The sequence below is a fragment of the Tachyglossus aculeatus genome, chromosome X2 (genome assembly GCF_015852505.1).
Source record: "Tachyglossus aculeatus isolate mTacAcu1 chromosome X2, mTacAcu1.pri, whole genome shotgun sequence".
Classification (NCBI taxonomy): Eukaryota; Metazoa; Chordata; class Mammalia; order Monotremata; family Tachyglossidae; genus Tachyglossus; species Tachyglossus aculeatus.
The window spans coordinates 10,041,254-10,064,692 of record NC_052100.1 but is presented as its reverse complement, the minus strand read 5'-3'; the positions used below and the strand labels follow the sequence as shown (position 1 = coordinate 10,064,692).

General features: G+C 53.4%; 1 protein-coding gene across 5 annotated transcripts in view; it reads left to right on the top strand.

Moving 5' to 3' along the window:
• The window catches only part of NFIX (nuclear factor I X), a 123,617-nt gene that overhangs the window by 75,036 nt on the left and 25,142 nt on the right, over positions 1-23,439 (top strand). For all 5 annotated transcript variants that reach the window (XM_038770783.1, XM_038770784.1, XM_038770785.1 and 2 more), the window contains 4 exons: positions 21,008-21,070; positions 21,751-21,825; positions 22,641-22,761; positions 23,225-23,361. In XM_038770783.1, coding sequence (XP_038626711.1) covers positions 21,008-21,070; positions 21,751-21,825; positions 22,641-22,761; positions 23,225-23,361 — 396 coding nt within the window. The remainder of the gene's footprint in view (positions 1-21,007; positions 21,071-21,750; positions 21,826-22,640; positions 22,762-23,224; positions 23,362-23,439) is intronic.

Genomic DNA, 23,439 nt, shown 5'->3' with positions numbered 1-23,439 from the left:
GGGGCTGAGGTTCTCTGAGACTCAATTCATCCCTTGGCATAAAGGGGGAATAGCGCAAAAGGGCACGTCTAAGACGGGGTAAATGACTCAGAATAAGACTACAAAAAAGATAGGGAAAGGTGAAAAAGTTCCAGGTCTTGGGTATTAGGGTGCTGATTATTAGTCTTGGGGGAAGAAGTCTTCCGGTCTTCTGTGTTCCCCAGGAACATCCCATTTCTCAGCTCAAAAGTCACTTTCTTGAGCTGTGGGGTGTGTGTGTATGGGGAGAACATCGCTTTCATAGGAAGACTCCAAAAGGCTCTGGTTGGGGAAGAATATATCTCCTCCCTCTAGACTGTAAGCCCTTTGTGGGTGGGGCCATGTTTATCAACTCTTTCGCACTGTACTCTCCCAAGCGCTTAGTGCAGTGCTCTGCACACAGTAAGTGTTCAATAAGTACCATTGATTGATCGACTTAGAGTAGGAAGCCCAGTTTCTGAGGAAAGACTGGGGCAGGATATGCTAAAAGGGCTCTTCCTCCTGCCCCCTTCCTTGGCCAGCAGTCTTCCCAGATTCCCCCTCCCCTTCCCTGATCTGGGGGGAATGATGTTGCTGTCAGAGAAGGGAGCTGCTAGGCACTTCTGGGCTCCCGCAGAAATAGAAATAGCACAGAGCAAAGGTGAAGGGTTTAAAAATATCACTCCCCACCCGAGCTGGATGTGGGGTTTGTTTGTTAGTGTTTTGGACCGATCGGCTCTGGATTAACCCTCTCTCGGCTTCAGAAAGAGTCTGGGGACAGGAAAGGGTGAACACACCCAGGGCAATGCCACTTCCCCACTACTCAGTAGGCATGACTCAAGAGTGCCCAGCTTCTCTGCTTAGTGATGAGAATGGTCCCTCCAGGTGGTGCTGAGTAAAGTTGTCCTCCACCCCACTTCTCCGAAACCCACACTCCTGTCCTTGGTATCTCGAGAGCACAGGGGCTTTCCCTTCTGCCTTCCCCTCAGCTCCTGTCTGGGCCAGAGCAACCAGACAGGAGTCCACTAGGGCCCAGCTTCGCCCTTCTCTGCCCTCCTCAAGGGAGGGGCTAAGGACACGGCTGATATAGACACCCATATGTGCCTTCCAGGCAGCCAGCTTCCAGGGATGTGGTGGGGTTTGGTAGTGTTCTACTTGATGGAAACTTAGAGAAGAAGGTATGGGCCCTCTGCTGCAAGGGGAAGGGTGTGGAGATCCTATCCAATCCACAGCATGTACAGTATGTCTTCCAATTCAGTTAGACAGGGAAACCAGGAGGGTAGAGAAGGTTGCTCCTGTAGTTGTGGAGAGCTAGGGCTGTGAATCAGGCTTCCTGGGGAGGGCAGGAGCCTTGACATCCTTCCCCTGAGTTCCTGGGCTGGCAAGCTGTGGCCTGGGTCCTTGCCCCATTACCAGGTAGAAAGTAGGTCAGTGCTGAAGCGTTTAGGGGGTTAGTGTTGAGGTTGGGAAGAGCTGTTGGCTGGACCATGTCAGGTACTGCCCTGAGCCAGGGTTGAGGCTGGGCCATGCTGCATGGGGTCGGAGGCGGTGGGGGGGAGTGAGCTGAGGAGCTGGGCTTCACCTCGTCTAACCTCCCTGCTGAACAAAGGGGCCTTTCTCTGTGCAGGAGGGTGTGCCCAGGCCAGGCCACTGCCGGCAGTGCAGGGATTTTTCCTCCCCCTGCCTTTTCTCCTTCCCTCTCTGCCTCTGTATTTTTTTGGTTTTCTGTCTTCCTTTCCCTTTTCTGTATCTGCCGTCTCTTTTTTCTTTGCTCCTTGAGAGATGAAAAACTTTTTTTCATTTTGGTTATCATGAGCCAGGGCATGTCTGGGCTGTTGGGAGGCTGGAGAGAGAGAGAGTGTGTGTGCAGTTCAGCCTGTAGTTCACTGCACACACACACTCTCACACTCCCAGTCCCATAAATGCACAGACATACGTATGCACAGATGTGTACAAACTCATGTGTATTTATGTGAAGATACTTGACACAGGCACACAGATGCCCTTACAAATGCCCAGGCAAGCACACGCATGCATACATGCATGCACATAAACATAGGAACCCATTTTTCTCTATGTGGTTGGCAGTAGTGACTCACAGCTGCCGGGTTTGCGGATTCTGGGAGGCAGAACAGGGGTGGGGCCCTGTGACCAGAAAGCTGAACCCCCCGGGCTCACTGAATTACTCTTCCTCCCTGCAGCCCCCGAGCAGCCCCCTCCCCTGGAGCAATCTGAAGGGTGGGTGGAAGGGAGGCACGCTGCTCTCTTCTCCATCAGATCAGTCCGTGCACCTGGCAAGCAGCGGCCCTCCCACCTCTTCTCCACACAGCCCTCCGCCCCCCTTCCTCCGGCCCCCGCACCGCAAGCTGTTCCTAATCAATGAGAACGGGAAGCTCAGCCCCTCACATCACGGGATTTGGCAGAGGAGGCCGCAGCAGCCTGAGCCGGCTCCTTCCCCAGTGCAAAATCCAGTGCCTTGTGGCTCGCGCCGCTCCCCCTCCCCAGCCCGATTCTCCAGCTCCTCCCTGCCCTTCCATTTCCCCTCAGCTCTCCAGGACTCCCCCAGCGCCGGCCCCACTGCCCCCTCCTTCTTCAGCAGCAACAGCTCATGGGACAGCTTTGGGGAATGTGGATTCGCTTCCCTGGCGTACGAACTGGCCCTGGATACCCTGGCCCCCTTCCGCCTTGGCTCCGAAGCCCATGGGCAAGTTTGCCCCCTAAGCCCTTACCGTTTGCGGAGGGCATCTTTTGTGTTAACTCACTGCGCCACCTAGCTTTGACATTTCAAAAGTGCAGGCCTCTGGCCTCTCTCTGTCCCTTGGGGTGGAAGGGCCCCTGTGGGCCGGCAAGCTGCTTTCCCACGGGCGAACAAGCTACTGCTGCCATTGCTGCCTCTGTAACTCCCTGACCCGTGGAGGTGTTGGGGGTGGAAGACTGGTACATCTTGGCCCATCTGGGTCATGGGCACTAAAAGGTAGGGCTCTGTTTTGCTCCCTACGTCTCTCAATCAATCAGTCAACCAACCAGGTTTACTGACCAGCTGTGGTGTGCAGAGCACTAGACTAAGTGCTTGAGAGTGCACACTAGGATTAGGAATAATAATAATGATGATGGCATTTATGAAGCGCTTACTATGTGCAACGCACTGTTCTAAGCGCTGGGGAGGTTACAAGGTGATCAGGTTGTCCCACGGGGGGCTCACAGTCTTCACCCCCATTTTACAGATGAGGTAACTGAGGCTCAGAGAAGTGAAGTGACTTGCCCAAAGTCACACAGCTGACAAGTGGCGGAGGTGGGATTTGAACCCATGACCTCTGACTCCAAAGCCCGTGCTCTTTTTAGACTGTGAGCCCACTGTTGGGTAGGGACTGTCTCTATATGTTGCCATCTTGTACTTCCCAAGTGCTTAGTACAGTGCTCTGCACACAGTAAGCGCTCAATAAATACGATTGATTGATTTCCACTGAGCCATGCTGCATGAGCCCTGCCCTCTAGGAGTTTATATTCTGGTGGGGAAGACAGACATTAAAGTAAATGACAGTGAGGAGAAAGTAAGAACATAGAAGATATATATATATATATGTATATATATATATATATATTATATAAGAGTACTTAAGAGCTTAAATGGTGCCAAAGTACTAATGTGGGAGTTGGGGGATATAAGGTGAGCGAGATTTGAAATTAAGCAGGGAAGGCTTCCTGGAGGAGATGGACTTTTTCAAAAGGCTTGGAAGATGGGGGGAGCTGTAGTCTGTTAGATATCAAGGGGGAAGGAGTTCCAGGCAGGGGGGAGGGCAGAGCAAGAGTGGTGGGAGAGACAAGAACGAGGCACAGCGAGTAGGTTAGTTTGGGAGGAATGAAGATCTTGAGCTGGGATGCAATAGGAGAAGAGAATGGGTAAGTAGGAGGGAATGAGCTGATTGCCTTAAAGCCAATGATCGGAAGTTTCTGCTTGATGTGGTCAGGAATGGGTAACCACTGGATGTCTGGGAGGAGTGTGCAGTGTGATTTGAGAAAAATAATTTGAGCAGCAGAGTGGAGTAGGGCTGGAGTGGAGAGAGACAGTTGACACCAAGGTCAGCAAGGAGGCTGATGAAGTATTCAAGGAGGGATATGTCAAGTTTCTGGACCAGAGTGGTGGCTGTTTGGATGGCGAGGAAGGGATGAATCCTGGAAATGTTGTGGAGGAAAAACTGACAGGATTTGGTGACTGACAGGGAGATTGAAAAAGAGAGAGGAGTTGAGGATAATGCCAGGGCTGTGGGCTTGAGAGAGACAGGGAGGTGGGTGGTCTTGTCGACTGAAGGAAAGTTAGGTGGAGGAGAGGATTTGGGAGGGAAGATGAAGAGTCCTATTTTGGAACTATTGAACTTGAAGTGTTGGCAGGGCATCCATGCAGGGGCATCCTGGAGGCAGGAGGGAATGGGAGATTGTAGAAAAGGAGAGAGGTCAGGGCTCCCTCCCCGAACCCCAGCCACCTTGGATTGCCCATGCCCTGCCTAAGCCCAACTGGGGGTGGCCATCACCATGCTTATTGGGAACCAACACATGATGCCATCCTTTCTCCACTTACCTTGCCATCCTGATCAAACACTGTCTGTAGCTCCTTGGGTGGTCTCTGAGGGGACAGTAATGCTTCTCAGGGCAGACAGCCCCTGTAATACTCAGAATTCCCATTGCATTCCCACTGACCCTGAGCAGATACAGAGATACATTCCAAGAGGTGCTCCCCTTCCGGCCCACCTCAATCAACCAATCAATCCGTGATATTTACTGAGGACTTACTGTGTGCAGCACTGTTCTAAGTGCTTAGGAGAGTACAGTACAATACAATTGGTAGACACGACCCCTGCTGCAAAGAGCTTTCAGTCTAACAGTACACAGTCTAAAGTCTACATTCCCCACCTGCCTCTATTAGACTCTAAAATGGCAAGGAAGAGAATTCCCTGTGGGGGCCCAACTCCTCTTCTCTCCCCCAGTGAGAGGGAGCTTGGGTATGGAGGGGAGGAGCACTACCTGAAGCTCCTTTCTGCAGTGCCCAGTCCCTACCCAAGGGTGAGTTCAGGACAGGACACTCCTGTCATCCCAGTGCCTACCCTGGATCCCTTATTGACCTCTGTCTTTCCTTTTAGCTGGCCCTGATGGGCATCTTTTGTGAGGGGACTAGGGAGTACCATTGTTTTAATCTAGATTCTCTGATTTGCACCATGTTCCGGTCTGCGTATGGGTGTATGAGTCTGAGACTGGGGCTTTGGAATGGGCAGGGAGGAGTCAGCAGGTTGTCCCCCAGTCATTTCTGGGTTTGCCCTGAGCAAGATCGATCCTCTTCCCTCTCTCCCCGCCCCCACCCTTACTGGAGAGACAACTCTGCAAGGACTAGGACCCCTGGTTCCTAGTCCTACTCTAGCTTCTCAAACCTCAAGGCTACTTGTCCCCTACTCTTCCCACCCCCAGTTTCTGCCCCCAACCATGCTCCTTATATCGGCTAGGTCCTGAGTTCTGGAAGATCAGACCTGGCCTACGAGGTGTCTAGTTGAAATTATTGCAGAAAGGATAGCTTAGTAATCAGTGTCAAAGTGGGGAAAAGGACAGGTTCGCAGGATAGGACAGGGTCAGGGAGCTGAAGATTATGGGCCTGGAGCTATGGGAAGAGAGCAGTTTGGGCTGGCGACTCTTGCCGTACCATCCATGCATGTTTAAGGTGGAGAATCTGGGATCCAGAAATGAGTGGCAGTACAGAATGGGGTTGTTGGATGGCTTTCCCCATTGCAGTAGGTTTCCCTTGTCCTCAACCACCTACTCATTTCCCCTGAGGTTCTAGGCCCTTGGGATTTCTTAATGGTCCTTTCCCAGGGAAGGTGAAAGGTTTAATGGGAATGAAAAATGGCTCTTCTGCCATGCTTTAGGGAAGGCTGGATGGCAGGGCCAAGGAGGGGTGGATAGGAGGGCTAAGAAAAGAGGACGGGGCTAAGAAGATAGGATGGGAACCAACACCCTTCTTTGGGTGGGCTTTGAGTTGGTTCATATCTCCTGGAGGAGCAGCTCTGGGGCCCCATCCAGTTTGGGTTTCCTCAGGTAACAGGAGCCTGAGGGTCTTGATCCATCTTTTCTTTACCTCCCCCAACCCCAACCACCCCAGAGCCCTTTCTTCCTCGCCAGAGAATCACTTTCTCCCTTTTCCCTTTCTGTGTTCCTCTCACTTGCCCAATTTTACTCTGGGTATGTCTCACTCATGGGCTGACTCACATTCATTCTCACACTCTCACTCTGTGTGTGTGTGTGTGCATGTGTCTATGTGCTGCTGTCTCTCTGTCTCAGTCTCTTTTGTCTCTCCTTCTCTCTCCCACTTTATCTCTGCTTCTTTCTGTCTCTCCCCAGGCATCTCCTTGTGTCTCCCCCTCTTGCAGTCCAGAAAGTCCGCTCCCTAGCTGGGGCTCTGGCCTCGAGCCCCCATGCTCATAGGGTAACCTTAGCCGCTGCTGAGCGGCTGCCAAACAGATGCAGGCAGCTGGAAGCGGCCCAAGTGGCTCGGCCCGCTGACGAGTATTTTTAGGAAAGTTTTTTTTTTTCCTTCGTTTTTTTTTTAAAGGAGTAATTTCCTCCTTTTCTTTCTCTCATGCTTTCTCTTTCCCCCTCTTTCTCTCTGCTGCTCTCTTTCCATTTTTCTTTTTTATGGTCTTTCTGTCCCTTTCTTTCATTCATTCCAACTTTGGTTTCTGTCTCTGACTGCCTTCCTCTCTCCCTTTCTCTGTCTCATTTCCCCTTTCCCTTGAGCTCTTACTCATTCCCAAGTAAAGTCTAGTCATTTCCAGGGAACTACACATACCCCATTCACCAGTGTTCTTCCTTATGTACATATCTTTACATGCCCCATTACTTAAGCACTTACTCAAGCACACATATACCCTTTTCTTTCTTTCTCCTATTTGGAAGTTATTTTAGTATCTGCCTCCCCTGCTAGATTGAAGTGCCTTGAGGGCAGGGATCATGTCCAACAAATTCCACTGTGCTCTCCCAAACTTTTAGTACAGTGCTCTACATACAGTAGGCTCTGATTGATTGATTGATTGATCAAGCCCCTGACTTTTCACTTTCCCTTCCAGGGGAGATCAGTTTGACCAGTGCCTGTTTCCATTATTGCGAGAAGATACTTTTCCTTTAAAAATAGCTTGGATTAAGGGGCTAAAACAAAGGGCAAACACGGGCCTGCTGGCTGAGGGGAGACTCAATCTGGGGGAGGGCATTGGGAGGCACTATTAATAAAATTGGGAGCAGCTGACAGGCGGGGCTCAGGGCTGGCCTGGACAGGGACAGCTCGCTGGGGGGCCGGAGACTCGGCTCACCTTCCAGGACCTAAAGGTCAATGCTGGAAATAGAGGTGGAAGTGAGGCTGCCTTGGCCAAGCCAGGCCTCAGAAGCCAGCGGACAGGGTGGGGTCTTGGCTGGGACCTGAGGAGCCAGGCATACCCAGACCCCGGCCAAGACCCCACCCTGTCCACCGGCTTCTGAGGCTTGGCCTGGTCAGGCCCTCCCCAGAACTCCCAGCTCCAGAAACAGCCAGGATCAGGCAGAGAGTAAAGGGTGAGAGACCAGGGCAGAGCCATGGAGGGCTGCTCTCTCTTTCTACCCCCCCTTCAAGGGCCAGACCATCAGCTGCATTCTATCCCTTTGTGGATGGACTTTGCCTGCAAATCTCTGCTCCTCCCCTACCAGGCTGAGTCCCCTGAGCCTCCAGATGGAAGGGACCTCCATTGGAGCTGGTGGCAGAGGTTGAAAGGGCAGGGTATTGACCCCTAACCAAAAGCCTTGACTGTCCTTGAGCTAGGGAAGAAGCAGCAGCATTGGGGAGCCCACAATCCCACCTTGACATTGTTTAGCCTTCCTCTCTTCTCTCCTTCCCTGGCCTTCATGCCTCCTGTGGTGCTCTGGCTGCTTCCACTTTGCGTGTGGCAGTGCTTCCATTTGCCTCCCATAGGTGACCCTTTACCAATCAGGAAAGCTTTCACAGACTAAGGAATAGAGGAGAAAATATCCCTGGTCCAGTCATTCGGGAGAGAGGCTAGGGCATACCTGCTACCTTGCATGGTGCTAGGGCTGCAGTAGTTCTCCCCTGCGTGCCCCAGCAGAGCTTCAGACCTCACAGCTCTGCCTGGGCGAGGGACTGCAGGTGGTGCAGGGGTTGGCTCCTACTGCCCCTTATAGCTGGCTGGCAGAAAGGGGAGGGAGCCATTCTCCCTGCTCTACCAACCTCCCCAAATCCCACTCCACCCCGGAGGCCTGGCCTGAGGTCACATCTAAGTGGCAAGCCTCTAGGGGTAGTGTCCTCCATGTTGGTTGGGGGAGCCACAGAGTCTCTGCTGATTTTGATTAGCTAGGGACCAGTCAGTCCATCGGTGGTATTTGTTGAGCACTTACTGTGTGCAGAGCACTGTACTCAGCGCTTGGGGGAGTACAGAGAAGCAGCGTGACTCAGTGGAAGGAGCCTGGGCTTGGGAGTCAGAGGTCATGGGTTCTAATCCCGGCTCCGCCACTTGTCAGCTGCATGACTTTGGGCAAGTCACTTAACTTCTCTGTGCCTCAGTTACCTCATCTGTAAAATGAGGATTAAAACTGTGAGCCCCCCCGTGGGACAACCTGATCACCATGTAACCTCCCCAGCGCTTAAAACAGTGACAGTGCATTGCACATAGTAAGCGCTTAATAAATGCTCTTCTTCTTCTTCTTCTTCTTCTCTGTGTGCCTCAGTTACCTCATCTGTAAAATGGGGATTAAGACTGTGAGCCCCATGTGGGACAACCTGCTTACTTTGTATCCCCCCAATGCTTAGAACAGTGCTTGGCACATAGTAAGTGCTTAACAAATGCCATCATTATTATTATTACAATAGAGCTGGTATACACAATCCCTGCCCTCAAGCAGCTTACAATCTAGTGGGGGAGAAAGACATGAAAATAAATTACAGACACTCCCTGAATCCCAACCTGGGGAAGTAATCTAATTACATTAAGTCACGGCTGGGCTATTATTCTAGGGGGTGTGGGGGACAGAGGAACAGATCAGGAAATTTTTCTGGCTGTGGTTTTGGGAAGATGGGTAAATCTGAGACCAGGGATCTGAATGACTGGTGAGGGTGGGAAGGAGTCTTTGAATTTTGAGGGGAAATCTGTTTAACATTCTAGCGTCTTCCTAGCGGCTGAAAGATCTCTGTTCCCCTGTCTCTCTGTCTCTGTCTTTGTTGCTCTCTTTCTCTCGCCCTCTCTCCTTTTACTTTTCCTTTCTCTCCTCTCTGAGTTTAGGGAGAAGGTGTCTGTCTGATGCCAACAGAAGGAAGCCTTCACTCCTCTTTCCCTACCTCCACCTTCTGCTTTCCCCAACTTTCAGCTTTCCCTTTCCCTGGCCGCAAACTGCCTGCTGGATGCCTGGGCATCATCTTAAAAGGTTTTCACCGGGATGACACTGGCTCATGTGATGACTGCAGAAGAAACTTTCTCTCAGCAGGGTCTGGGCAGTTTGCAATGCCAGCCCAATCTTAATGTGGCACCTCCATCAGAGAGCCCCTAGGTGGTGCTTTATGTGTCTGGGGCATGGCAGGAGACTGCTTTTTTCGTCTTGCCGGGAGTGCTGGGCTGTGGAGGGAGGAGTGATAATGGGGGGGTTCTTGGCTCATTCCATTTGGGAGGGGAAAAAAAGTCAACTAAACATAAAGAGTAACTTTCCGAACCCATTTTGTGTGGCTGGTAGGAGAGTGAGGCTCAGTCAGGGAAGGGGCAGGAGGCAAGAGGGGGACTGAGGAAGGCTGGGACCCTCTGAGCGCCAAATTCTCTGCCTCTAACCCAGGTTTTGGAGTGCTGATGTAGTCATATTTTACTTCTTTAGCCCCGACAGTCTACCTCACTCAACTCCACCCACAGTTGATCCAAACTACCAGAAAGTAGCACAACGAGCCCTGAGGTGCAGCATTGGAGGTCCCTTAATACAAAAAAGAAGCAACTATTTTGTCATTACATACCCCTGTCACAGTTTGGGGGCACAGTGACTCCTGCTGGGGGATGTGGGAGGAGGGGATGATTGATCAAACAGCCTTGGTGGTGGTGAAGGACTGAGGTTAGAGAAGCTGCAGTAGGGAACCGGGCACAAGGAAGAACCCCTCCCTTTCTCTGTTGAGGGCAGATAGCCTTTTCCCGTTTTGGCTGAACTGGACATGGAGATGGGGAGGGACCCTGTCTAGCCTCAGCTGCCTGCCAAGCCTCTGCTCGGTCCCCAGCTCCACTGGGACTCATCTCTTTTGGGCCAAATTTGGGAGCTGCTCTGGCCTGAGTTTTGTGGGAGTGGGAAGGAACATGGTGGGCAGGGGAGCGGGTGTGTGAGCCAAGCCCCAACTTTCCCTGGACCCTGCTCTAGACCCACTGACACAAGAGCTGGACCGAATGGTAGTCAGCAGACTCTGAGGGCAGCCACTTCTCTCTCTGTTCCCTGGAGGAACTCAGATGTCTCTTGAAGGTGCAGCGGAGCCGAGGAAAGAAGACTGGTCCCCCAGCCTTGTTCACTGCATGTGAGCCTGTCTGTGAGCAGCCTGCCCCCTCTCCCCAACTCCCTTCCTGACCCTTCTACACCCTATGGCCAAGCACCTTGGCAGAGAAGCAATGTGGCCTAATAGAAAGAGTCCGGGTGGAGTATTAGAGGATTTATGTCCTAATCCTGGCTCCACCTACTGTGCCTACTGGATGAGCTTGGGCAAGTGACTTAACTTCTCTGTGCCTCAGTCTCCTCATCTGTAAAATGGGGATTTAATATCTATACTCCCTCCCCCTTAGACTATGAGCCCTATGTGGGGTAGAGATTGTATCTGACCTGATTATCTTGTATCTACCCCAGTGCTGAGTACAGTACTTGGCACATAGTAAATGCTTAACAAATATCACAATTATTGTCACTAGCAGAGCATTCCCTGCTTCTACTCTCCCTGCTCCTTATACACACTCCTTAAGCCACCCCTGCCCCACCCTACAGCTATGCGTCTCCCTCCCACAACTACTTAGAGGGGGCTGAGAGCGATAGGTGCTCTGCTGGGCACTGCCCTCCACACCCCAGTGGGTCACAGCTCAACCCCTTTCCCCACAGTGCCAGGAGCAACCCCAGAGGGCTCCTGTCCCATCTCACCTGGAGAAGACCCAGTGCTTTGGATGTGTTGTGTTAGTCTGTCTGTCTCTCCCTCTCTCTTTTTTTTCTTCCTATTATTGCTTTCTTTCTTTCATTCTAGTAGTTGCTTCGGTCTCCCTTCCTTGCCTGGTGTTGCTAGCAACCACTAACACCTTTGGGGCTATTGTGGGAAGGGGAAAGGGGAGAAAGCAGAAGACGACGAAGAGGGAAGAAAATAAAGAGGGAGGGAGTAAGAGGAGTGCAGAGAGGAAGGGAGGAGGAAGAGAGAGGAGAAAGGGTGACACAGCCTGAAAATATGCAGGTCTGTTTTGCATTAGGTACCGTGCTCTCCCACTCTCCTGCTAGTTCCATTCTCACCGGCCTCCCCTCCACATACCCCAATCCCTGGCCTCCTGCTGCCAAGTAACTCTCTCAGCCCTAGCTCAAAGTGCCTGGCACCATAATCCACCCTGATAATGCTGGGTGGTGCCCACAGCCTGTCCTCCCACTCCCCACTCCCCATCTCTAGCAAAGGGAGGATCTAGGGGAGGCCCAGAAGTCCCTGCCCACCAGCCCCCCCAATTCCTGCCATGACCCCTAGATCTGGGAGGGATCCTATAGGCCTTGACCATCAAGAGAGCCAGGCCGGGCACTCTGAAAAGAGACCAGACTCCAAAGTAGTTCCAGATTGCAGGGGCAATCAGGGAAAGAGGAGAGGCCATGGGGGAGGACAGGAGAAGGAGAAGAGTGAAAGAGTCAGGCACCAGCTGCCCCTGCCTGCTTGTGCTCTGACCCTTTACCCTCTCTTGGGCTGAACACTCAAGGGGCTTCCTTTGTCTTAAACTCCCCACCCTGCCTCCTTATGCCCAGATTGGAAAGAGCCCTCCAATAAGCCAGCCCTCCTCACCTCCATCTGCCCGTCTCCTCAGCAGGGAGTGTCTCAGGGTTCCTTGACTTGGGTTTCAGGAGGCACAATGGGTGCATTCTCCAGGCCCAGCTGCTGCAGGCCAGACCTTACTTAGGCTTCCCCCCATTCCCTCTCAGAGCTTGGGTTTCCCATGCCCGGGACCCTCTTGGGCACATTGAGTGGTGAGAGATGGGTGGGGGTGGGATGGGCACAGGATTTATCCAGTTAGATTGGCAACAAGAGAGGCTTGGATGGGGGCAATTCCATGGTCGTTATGGTCTGAAAAGCTACCCCTGGGGGTGTCCAGGAGAATCTCAGGCCTATTCACACCTATTTATTGGGCACCCACTTGGGACATGCCAACAGTCATGGGGCAGACATCCCACCTGGTTGACAGAATCTAGCACTGCAGGGAAAATGGAAAGATGGGGGTTGGAACCGGGGCTGTGTTCTTCAACTCCCAAGAGGTATGGGGCCAGGGTTGGAGAGGCCAGGAGCCAAAGGATGTTTCTTCCTAGCAGAGAAGACTGCACTGTGTATGCAGGGGGCAGGGTGGCCTGGGGTACATATTGGTGTGCCCTCAGGGGTGTATTTTGGGGAATGGCTTGGAATTTGTGTGTGTGTGTGCTTGTGTATGTTTGTGTGTGTGTGTGTGTGTGAGAGAGAGAGAGAAAGAGAGAGAGAGGGAAAGATCAAGAGTGTGTGTGTGTGTGTTTGTATGTACTTCTCCTTCCTGCTGCTCCACGAAGAGCTCGCCAGGCAGGCTGAGCTGGGGGATGATTTACGGACTGTCCCTTTAACAGAGCCGAGTTTGTTATGAGCAGGAGCCGAGGCAGAGCACTTGCTGCAGTGAGCAGGACATTCCTTCCTCACCTAGCGGGAGCCATAAATATCTCCCTGTCTGTAACCAAAAAAATATATATATTAAAAACACACCATCAATCTGGGGTTTATGTGCAGCCCTGGGCTCCTCTTGGCAACGGGAGCCTTCCACCTCCAGCAATTCCAATTAAAAGGAAAATGTCTGCAGAGTATAGGGTGAGCTAGAGACAGAGATGGAGAGAGATAGAGAGGGAAAAGCAGAAGTCTGAAAGCAGGAGGAAAAGAGAGAAAGAGCAGAGTGTACTTGTGATCGGCCCAGGAGGAGGAGCAGGGACTTGACTGGCATTGGACAGGGAAGAGAGAGTGGACTAAGAAAGTCAGAGTATGTAGAGAAACCAGTGCAGTCAGAGGGAGTGGGGAAGGGTCCCTTTTTGGGGCAGAGCCCACCCCGGCGGCCACTTTCCAAGTCCAGATCAGGGCCAAGAAGCCTGTGCTGCCTCCAATCTGCAAGCTAATAAAGTGGGAGAGTAACAGGCCACGTGTGTGTGAGCAAAAGCAAGCGGGGCCCCTCGGAGTCAGAAACTAGATCATTGATCCGAGCCCAGCTCTGCTGCGGCCAGCCCACTCATTAAGGGCCCGTGCCACCCGCTGGGCCACTCTAGGTCCAGTTTGGGATTTGCCTTCTTCTTCATTCTCTTTTTCTCCTTCCATAAGAATGCGCAGGATGAACTGGTTCCTCACCCCGATCAGTGGCAGAAGATACAAAGCCCAGAGGGGTTGGCAAACCTCCATGCTAGGCAGCAGGGAGAGCGGGGAGTGAGACCTTGGATTCTACTCACCTTTGTGTTGTGTTTTATTGGTGACTGCTGGGAGTGGGGTGAAGGCACAATTCCTCCCTGGGACACTGAGGCAGGGACAGGAAAGCTGGAGTTGCCTTTGGTCTCAACATTTTTTCTAGGTTGGGCTGGAGGGTAAGGAAGCCCGGAATGGACTGAAGGACCTCCAGTCTATCTCTCAACCGAAGTACGGGGAAGAAAACTGATTTCCCTTGGGTTGCCCCTCCCCAGTATTGAGCCTATCTCCTCTCCTTGCAGGAAGCCTTTCTGAGGATGGGATGCAGGGGCCCACCCAAACAGGGAACAGAGTAGGGGGTCACTAAAACTTTGCTGTACTCGTCATCATCTAGGGAGGCCTGGTAGCGGGAGGTCCTTTCTGCCTCATGAGTTGCCCTGGGGGGCTTGTCCGAAGGCATGGACAAGGCAGGGGAGGAAACTGGCAATAGCCATGTGTGGGCCAAGGAGCTGCCAAGAGTTGGGGAGCCTTTACTTCAGGGATGCTTGCCAGGATCCCCAACAAGCCGCCTGCTATGAGGCGAGCCCCTGCCTTCTCTGATCCCCAGGCCCCAGGCTCAGTAGAAGGGAGGCCGCAGGACGCCCCCTGCAAGCTAATGAGCTGGGCATTGAGTCCCTGCCAGACTTCGGCAGACGCCATCCGCGCTTGGCTGGACGCTCCCCCCACCCCCCAAAACACACACACACACACACACACACACACACACACACACACACACACCCCCACACACACACACACACCAGCAGCAGCAGCAGCAGGCCAGGGGCTGGGGGAGGCTAAAGCCCTGTCTTGGGGTGCAGGGGAGCAGACCCAGCAGGAACAGGGTGGTCCCTCCCATAAACTGATTTGGAGCATTTATCCCCAGCCCCATACTTTAAAGAGCCTCCCACTGTCCTCGCCCTTCTCTCATTGCTTGCTGGGGGACAACTGGCCAGGAGTGGGTGTGTTGGGGGGGACACCCCTGGAATGAATGCCTCACAGGTTTGGTCCAGGCTAGGGGGAGGGCAAACCGTCCCACTCTTCAACCACGCCCCACCAAACTGGCTCAGAGGCAAGGTTTGGACCTCTCTTTGGCAATGCCCAAGGAGCCCATTGTCCTGGCTGCCAAGCTGTGGCATGGAAGAGAGAGAAGCCAACCACCCCCCCCCCCGGGATCCTGGAGAGCAGAAGGAGCATCAGGGGCAAGTAAGCATGGAGGCAAGTAGGGTAGGTGTGGGGGACAAGGGGGCTTGGGGTGGGATTTAAAACCCCCTGAGCTTTTGTCCTCAGCAAGGTAGCTAGCACCTCCCTGCCCTGTGCTCATAGGTGACTTTCTGGAGCATTATTCATAGGGGAGAAGACAGTGAAGGGGAGAGAAAGGAGTTGGGGGAGGCTTTGGATTTGGAGCTAGGAAGGCAGGGAGGTAGAGACCTAGAGATAGATAGAGACACTGGGAGAGGCACAGAGTCCGATACAGAGGGAGAAAGCCCTCAGCCTTTAAAAGCCGAGAATAAAGACAGAAACAGCTGTTAAGCAGAAAAGTTCCCCTCCTGTGCTATTGGCAGTGGGGAGAGCGTAGGGCCTGTGAACAGGAGATAAAGAGTTCAGGAAAAGTGTTTTCTCTCACTAACCGTGGATTTGTTTGTTTGTTCAGCTGGTGGCTCCGATAAGCTGTATTCTGCCAGATAAAAGCTGGAGCAGCTCTGAGATCTCGGCTGGCAAGAGTCTGAGGAGCTTGGGGGTGGGGAGGGGGTGAGAAGGGGGTGTAATGAAGCAACTGCTCATTCCCTTGGGCTCCTGCTTGCCCCCGGATTCTGGGTCCCCACCAGAGCTGCAACTTTCTGAACTAGAGATGAGGGAGAGTGCAGGTGGCTCCAGACAATGCAGCTCTCTCTCCAGAGAGCGCCTTCTCTGTGGTGATGCCCCAGAAGGGCAGTAGGGATAGAGTGTGGGGGCTGGACGAGAGGACGGGGCCATGGTAGGGGAGAACTGCCAGAAACAAATCACTCCTAGTTGGCCACAGCCGCATAGGAGCATGAGCTGAGGGGGATTAACTTGCTCCAGTCCAACCCTGGATATGTGGGTCTCTACCAGGTTGGGTTCTTGGCCAGGGCAGGAGATATTTCAGGACCAACCTCAGTGGCATGGCTGCTCTTGGGAACATGTTTTTGTTTGGAACTACCTGCCACTTGAGGAGACCGAGAGGGAAAATGCTAGTGTCTCAGCTTATTGGATGGACTGCTGAGTACCTAGAGGGAACCTCAGTCCAATCCTGGCCCTCTTCCTTACCACCCAGTGCAGATGGTGGAGAGGTGCTGACTTCAGTCAGTCAGTCATCCATCCATTCATCCCTCCACCCATCCTTCCTTCCATCCATCCATCCATCTGTCCAGTAGTGTTTATTGAGCATCTCCTGCCTAAGGAAAACTATGCTAAGCATTAGGGAAGAGTACAGTGGAGGATAAAATAAGGCCTGGTCCCTGGCCCTCACAGAAGTGCACAATCTAAGAATCAGGAGCAGGGCAAAGGCAAGGGGCACAGGAGGAAAGATGAAAATGATCTAAACAAAATAACAGAAGGAAACAATGATACCCCTAAACACAGTAAAAGCTGATAAAAGTGAGGGATACGGGATTCTTTCCTTCTCCCTCACCTTCCGTATCCATCTCAGTGCCTCAGTCATTCCCAACTCGGGGATAGGCTCAGAGTGTCTTGGCAGGGAGGAATATTGGGCCTCTTCTGCATAAGGTTGGGTGTCAGCTCTGACTCTGGCCTTGAGAAGAGTGGGTATCTACTTGGGCAGAGCATCGCTCTCTGGTGAACCGCCTCCTGACTAAATGGGGAGCATGTAGTCAGTTGATGGATTCAGTTTGTTTGCTCTAAAATGGAGGGCCCAGGCCGTAGCATCCCCCTCTTGGTCAGGCTCCATCTTCGGGCAGGCTCCCCCCAGCTTCCTCATCCCCCTTAAGATTTAGGACTGATTTGCTTTTGTCCCAGGGCTAAGCTAACCATGTCCGTCGCTGGCGGCTGTCAGCATTGTGGGGACGCTGTTAGCCGCCAGCAATAAAATGGCTGCCAAGTTTTAAAATGGCTGCCAGCAACGAGACGGAGGGAGAGGGAGTTATGTGAAGCCGGCTTTATTACCGGGGGAGAAAAAAACAGCTCAAGCCTTTCCTTTTTTCCTTTAAATCTAAAAAAAATAATTTTTTGGGTAGTTTCCTAGCGTAAAAACGATTTCCTGGCTGTTAAGCTTTCCCGGACTCCCTCTCTGTCTCCGTTTCTGTCTTTGTCTCTGTCTCTCTATTTGCGCGTGTGTGTGTGCATGCGTGTGTATGCTAGTGGTGTGTGTGTGTGTGCGTCCCTTCCTCTTCACTTCATCTGATAATTTGGGAAGAAATACGAAAATTCAGACGTGGTTGACATCAGTAACTGGAGTTCCACAATCAGCTCTGGCTACCCCTTCATGATCCCCTCCTCCCTATCACCCCCACTGGACTCGCAGTCTAGATCAGGGCCAAGGTGGCGGTTTGGGAGCAGGCTTTTAGGGGTGGGAGATTGACCTCTGGCAGCCAGGACTGTTAACTCATCAGAGGCCCAGCCCTCAGCCTGCTGGGGAGGGAAAAGTCAGGCCCAGAACTGGTAGAGCCCAATGTGGTCATCCCCAGGGTATCGTCTTGCCCCTGCCATGGGCCTGTTTCTGGAAGGATTTTCTCCAAAGTCTCAGTTGCTCCAATTCATCCTGGTTCAGCAGGCAGGGGCTTCAGTGGCAGAGTTCCCTCCTGTGACCAGCTAGATCTCCCAGGCAGAGAAGACTTCCAGAGTGTTCCCTCTGCTTCTTGGCTGCTCCCCTTCCCCATTTTCATCTCTTGATATCTCCGCCCAGCTCCTGGAGGGGAAGGCTCCCCAATTTCAGGAGGCCCCCCGGTGTCTTGGACTCAGTTGCCCAGCCCAAGTGATGGGGCCTGGGTGCTCTGGGCAGGCTCTCAGTCCAGCCTCGTTAATTGGCAGCTGCCCTTTGAACCTCCTCTTTTCCTAAAGTCCTCCTTCTTGCATCGGGCTTTTCCCTCCAGGGTGGATCCAGGTTTCAGGGCACAGCTGGCCTGGAGTCATAGTACAGCCTCCCGACTGGAAAGACCTGAAGGCACCATGGAGATAGGGGGAAACCAATGAAGCAGCAGGTTGGAGGGATAAGGGAGACGGTGCGTATTTGTTCACGAGGAAGAGATGCAAGGCTTGTGGTGGGAAGGTGGCTGACAGGTGTAACCACATACCCCGGGGCAGGGGAGAGTCTCTCCACTTTGGCCCCTCAGCTGCCCAGCTGTAGTTTCAATGCCCAGCCCCACTGCTACTTTTGGAAATGGAATTCTTTGTCTTATGGTAGAGAACTGGCTGGGGACCTGGAGCAGGCCTGGCCACATCTAGGGCTTAGAGAAACAGGAAGGGCCCTACAGCTGAACAACTGAAAACATCCCTTCACCCCCATTCTTACCACCACCCAAGAGCCCTTGTCATTGTTCCTCCTCAGAATAGAGGATTCCTCTGATATTAGAACTACCTGTTTCCCACTTTTGGTAGATGGACCCCGTGGGTGGCTGAGAATGATAGTAGTGGATATGGCAGCAACCTCCTCTCCCTGAGCCCAGAGGACTGGATGGAGTTGGGGGTGAAGTCTGGGGCCACGCTTGAGGGGTTCCCATGGGCCCCATCTACAGCAGGGGCTACTAGCGCAAAGATTGCCCTGGTTGCTCTGAGTGGGGCGAGGGAGGGAACAGAGTGGGTCTCTTTCTACAGTCTATGGACTCTCACCCTCACTTTCTAGAAGGACTCTACTTGGAGGCTTCTTTGCTTAGCAAAATAACAACAACAACAATAATAGTAATAATAACAATAATAATAGTGGTATTTGTTAAGCACTTACTATGTATCAGGCACTGTGCTAAGTGCTGGGATAGATACAAGGTGATTGGGTTGGACACAGTCCCTGCCCACATGGGGCTAACAGTCTTAATCCCCATTTTACAGATGAGGTAACTGAGGCACAGAGAAGTTAAGTGATTTGCCCAGGTCACCCAGCAGACAAGTGGTGGAGCCGGGATTAAAACCGAGGTCCTTCTGACTCACAGGCCGATGCTCTATCCACTAGGCCATGCCATTTCCCTGAAATGAAGAAATTTGGAGTCAATTTCTGGGTAGGGCAACATGGTGCATATTCTGGTGTTAAAAGGAGAGATGGATCAGGGTGAGGGAAGGAGCTGTCACCCCCAGTCTCCTGGAAATGGCTGGAGGAGCAGTTCCTCCAGACCCCCAGGCAGCAAACAGGTTGTGCCTCAGCCAGAAAAGGTTTCTGGAGAAAATTGGAAGAATCCCTCCATTCCCTTCCCCACCTCCCCTCCAGCCACTTGCAGGACAGATGGGCAGATTTCTGGAGTGAGGGGCAAGAGGGGTACAGGTCCTTCTTCTTGTTGGAGCTGAAACTATCCTGGACTTTGGTGTCCTCTCTCATAGTCCTTCTGCCCCTGTGGGGATGTGGGCCCAGGTGAGAGGAGTAGCTCTGTGAAGTGGGGATCCAACTCTGGGAAGGGGGAAGTGCCCCAACCCTTCCCAATAAGCCATGAGCTGCAGCGGAGCAGTCCCAGAGCTTCTCAAAATGGGTGCCCAATGCCAGGGTGCGTCAGAGCCACAGTTGTTCCAGGGCCTGGGGCCGTTTCTGCGGGAGGCCGGGTGTGGGCTCCCCTGTGCCAGTTACATTCCTGCTCTGCCAATCACTTCCTCCCCCTGCCCCCTCCTCCCCATTTCTGTGGTTGCAGCAGGATCCGGGTCCCGTGCTCATTTCCTGCCCCTGGCCCCATGGGACAGCATTGCTGGGTGACTGTTACACACACCCCCTCGGGCGGCCTCCCACCCCAGAGGCAGGTGCATGGCATTGGCAGGCAGGGGCCACGTGCTGGGGTGGAGTCGGACCTCTTTCCCTAGCTCCGCAACCCTCTTTGTTGGGAACAGTGCCCTCTGTTGGGGTAGTGGATCTTGCCATGGGTGAAGGAAGGGGCGGGATGGGACCCTTTTGGGGGGTTTGGAAGGGGAGAAGCTAGCTTCAGGCCAGTGGGGGAGACTAGGGAGAGAGAGCTGCCCCCAGGAATGTGGAACTGCTGGGGAAGAGGGAGCTGCTGAGGGGAAATCCCCAGCAAACACCTGGCCAGTTGTGCAACCCAGCAAGGCTCAGGGTGGGGAGCTCTCCATGTCCCCACCTCCACTCCCCACCTTAGGGAAGTTGAGTATCAGGCCAGGGATGGCATTGACCTTAACCCTGCTAATGTTATCTGCTGGCATGAACACTCTCGGCCCCAGCCTGTCCCTCCAGGTTTGTGCTGCCCCTCACCCCTCTCTCACAGCCCTCCCTGCTTCCCCAGCCTCCTGTCAGCTGGCATGCCCAGGCGGGCATTCCAGAGGTCCCTGCCAGTGCCCCTAGCACACAAAGCGTTGGATAAGGGGGTGCGGATATTTAGTGGGGGGGGGGGGGCTTTCCCAAGCTCAAAACACACACACACACACACACACACACACACACACACACACTCTCTCTCTCTCTCTCACACACACACACACACACACTCACACTACTCTGGTAAGCCACAGGCTGCACAATGGGCCCTTGTGTCTGAGCTCTGAGCAGCTGTGGCACTGGGGCATGAGACAGCCCCAGACAGCCTGGCACAAAACGGGTGATGGCGTCGGGGACACAAATCCCCCCTCTGTGTTGCCAGGGAGTTCACACTGCCAGAGAGAGAAGGGGCAAAGGAGGGGCTAAATGGGGCGGGGGGAGTAAAGACTGGGGGGGGGGGGGTGATGGGAGGAAGAAGGGGCAGATGGGAATGTAATTAATTAATTAATTAATTAAGGCTCTAGTCTGTCTGCATGAGCAGTATGGGGGAGGGGGACACTTGGGTTCTCTCCTCAACTCTGGAATGAAGTTTGTTGCTGGGACCCGAGCTAGGGGTTGTGGGGGGAGGGGGTTACTGGATTCTCTCCAGAGAGTCTCTACCTGATTCTTGGAGTGTCCTTCTTTCCTCGGTTGTTTCTCCTTGGGTCTCAGTTTCCTCTTATGCTGAACGGAGAAGACATCAATGGGTCAGGGTTCGGTGTGGGGGAGCTAGGAGGGTAGCCCAGCTAATTTTGGGGCTCCAAGGCAGCTGACTCCCCTATGCATGGTGTGGGGGAGCTAGAAAGATAGTGAGGTAGGAAAGCAATGACCAGCTCTTAAGATGGGCCCTCAGTCCTGACTCTATCCCCACTTTTTGTGTCTCCTGGCAGAATCCGGACAATCAGACAGTTCAAACCAGCAAGGAGATGCGGACATCAAACCACTGCCCAACGGTGAGTGTCTGCCCTTCCCTGATCTTCTCTGACCCTTCTCAGATCTTGTTCCTTCCCCAACCACACTCCCCAATCACTCAATCAGTTAATTAATCATTGACATTTATTGAGTGCCTACTGTGGGCAGTGCACTATACTAAGCCCTTGGGAGAGAATGAGGGAGTTAGGTGACACGATCCCTGACCTCAGAGGAACTTACAAAACTCACTATACCCAGGGGCTCTCAGACACCATACTTAAGTAACAGTCTTATTGCTGAGGTTGGGTGATCAGGGAAAGATAGAACATCTAGCTATTACAACGTGGGGGGTGGGGGTGTGCTATTGGGGTCCACCTTTCCCTGATCTTCCAGAGTTGTTCCTCCTTCAAGCCCTGCCAGCTCTTTATTATCCACCTCGGTCTCTCAGCTCCTAATAGAGGAAGGCAGAAGCCCATGGAGAGATATTGTGACCCCCTACCCCTATAACTGGGGAGAAGGAGGTTCGGGAAGACATGAAAGGCATGGACAGTACTGTAATATGGGGCCAGAAAACAGGCAGAAGACCCCAGCCCCATTTGAAAGTTTCCCTTCCTAAAGTTTCCCCTGAAAAGCTTCTCCTCCTTCCCTGTCCCCACCAGGAGCTCATATTCACTTATCCTCCTTATTTTCCCTCCTCCCTCCTTTCTCCACCTCCCTATAGGGCACTTAAGTTTCCAGGACTGCTTTGTGACCTCCGGGGTCTGGAATGTGACTGAGCTGGTGAGAGTGTCTCAGAGTAAGTAACCCACCCTGCTGAAGCGGGGGGGAATGGGTGGAATCGGGTCGGGGGGAGGACCCAGCGATCGACTGTTCAATGTTTATCGAGTGTCCATCGTGAACCTACCTAGCCATTGCGGTCACATAAAAAGGGTGTGGGAAGGTGGGGGGGATAAAGAGAAAGGAGTGGGGAGAAACGGTTGGTGAAGTTGTTTCCATGGAGGTTCCTACCCTGATGTCCTGGGAGGAATTGAACCCACCAGTGAGTTGCTGGGGGCGACCCATGGCACAGCAGGGGTAGGGCCTGCATGGGTTCACAGGTAGGCTGGCCAGCCCTCTCTGGACAGGAGAAAGGTCGACAAAGGGCTCGGAGGAGAATTTTCTTTCCCAACCCCCAAATCAGAAGGGGATTCCTTTTCACCCAGTGTCCTCTCCTCAACCTGCTCTTCCCACTGCACCCCTGAATCCCACTGGACTCCTGGGGATGCTCCCAGCAGGCAGAGGTTGGGTCCTAGGCTCCTAGACGGCATGCTGCCCTGGGTATCACGAACAAAGAACATGTCTCTGTGCCAGGCAACCCTGGCCCCTCCAACTCCCACTCTCCCCAAAGCCCACTCTGTGCCCCAAGTCAGGGCCAGGCGGCCACCCAGAGGTGGCAGGAGGGAACACCCACTACTGGCAGTCAGGCTGTGGTTTCCATAGAAACCGGAGTAGGCCGTAGTCCACAGTGGAGCCTTTTGCCCCACCAGGGTGGGGGCCTGTTCAGTCCCCTTTGGCAGGTTTGGTACCCGCTTGTGGGTCCGTCTCCCTCTGACGGCCTCTCTCCTCCTCCAGCTCCCGTTGCCACGGCGTCAGGGCCCAACTTTTCCCTGGCGGATCTGGAGAGCCCCAGCTACTACAACATAAATCAAGTGACACTGGGGCGGCGGTCCATAACCTCCCCTCCTTCCACCAGGTAAGGCTTCCCCGGCCCCAACTCAGCACCTCTAGCCCTGCCCTGGCACCCTGACCCCGCTCCCACCCCACTGCCAAACCTTTCTGGCAGAGAGCGAAATACTGGACTGTCATAGTCATACCAACCCTTCTGCTCACCCCAAAGGGAGAAGCAGTATCTTACCCCCCCTCTCGCAGGGGTGGCAACCTAGGGCTTGTGTGCCAGCTTGGACATGGGCAGCTGATACCAGTGGCCATGGAGATTGCAAATCTCCTTCCCTTCTGCCACTTCTAATAAGAAGTGTTGACGCCAGTGACAATGCCAAGGCCAGCTACTGGACCTTGGTACTCATCTGGCCTCCCTCCTCCACCACACCTACAGGAGCCTCAGAAAGGGGTAACGCTTGGGGAAGGCAAGGAGTGATTTCCTGGCCCCTTCCACTGCGCTGCTTCATCTCATCCTTCTCCCCAACCTACCCCCACAGCACCACCAAGCGCCCCAAGTCCATAGATGACAGCGAGATGGAGAGCCCCGTGGACGATGTGTTTTATCCTGGGACAGGACGGTCCCCAGCAGCTGGCAGCAGCCAGTCCAGCGGGTGGCCCAATGATGTGGATGCAGGTACGGGGGCCACGGCAGCAAGGCGTGGGTCAGGAAAGAATTGGCAGGAGTTCAAGGGCCAGCCTCTTCGGGAAGCCT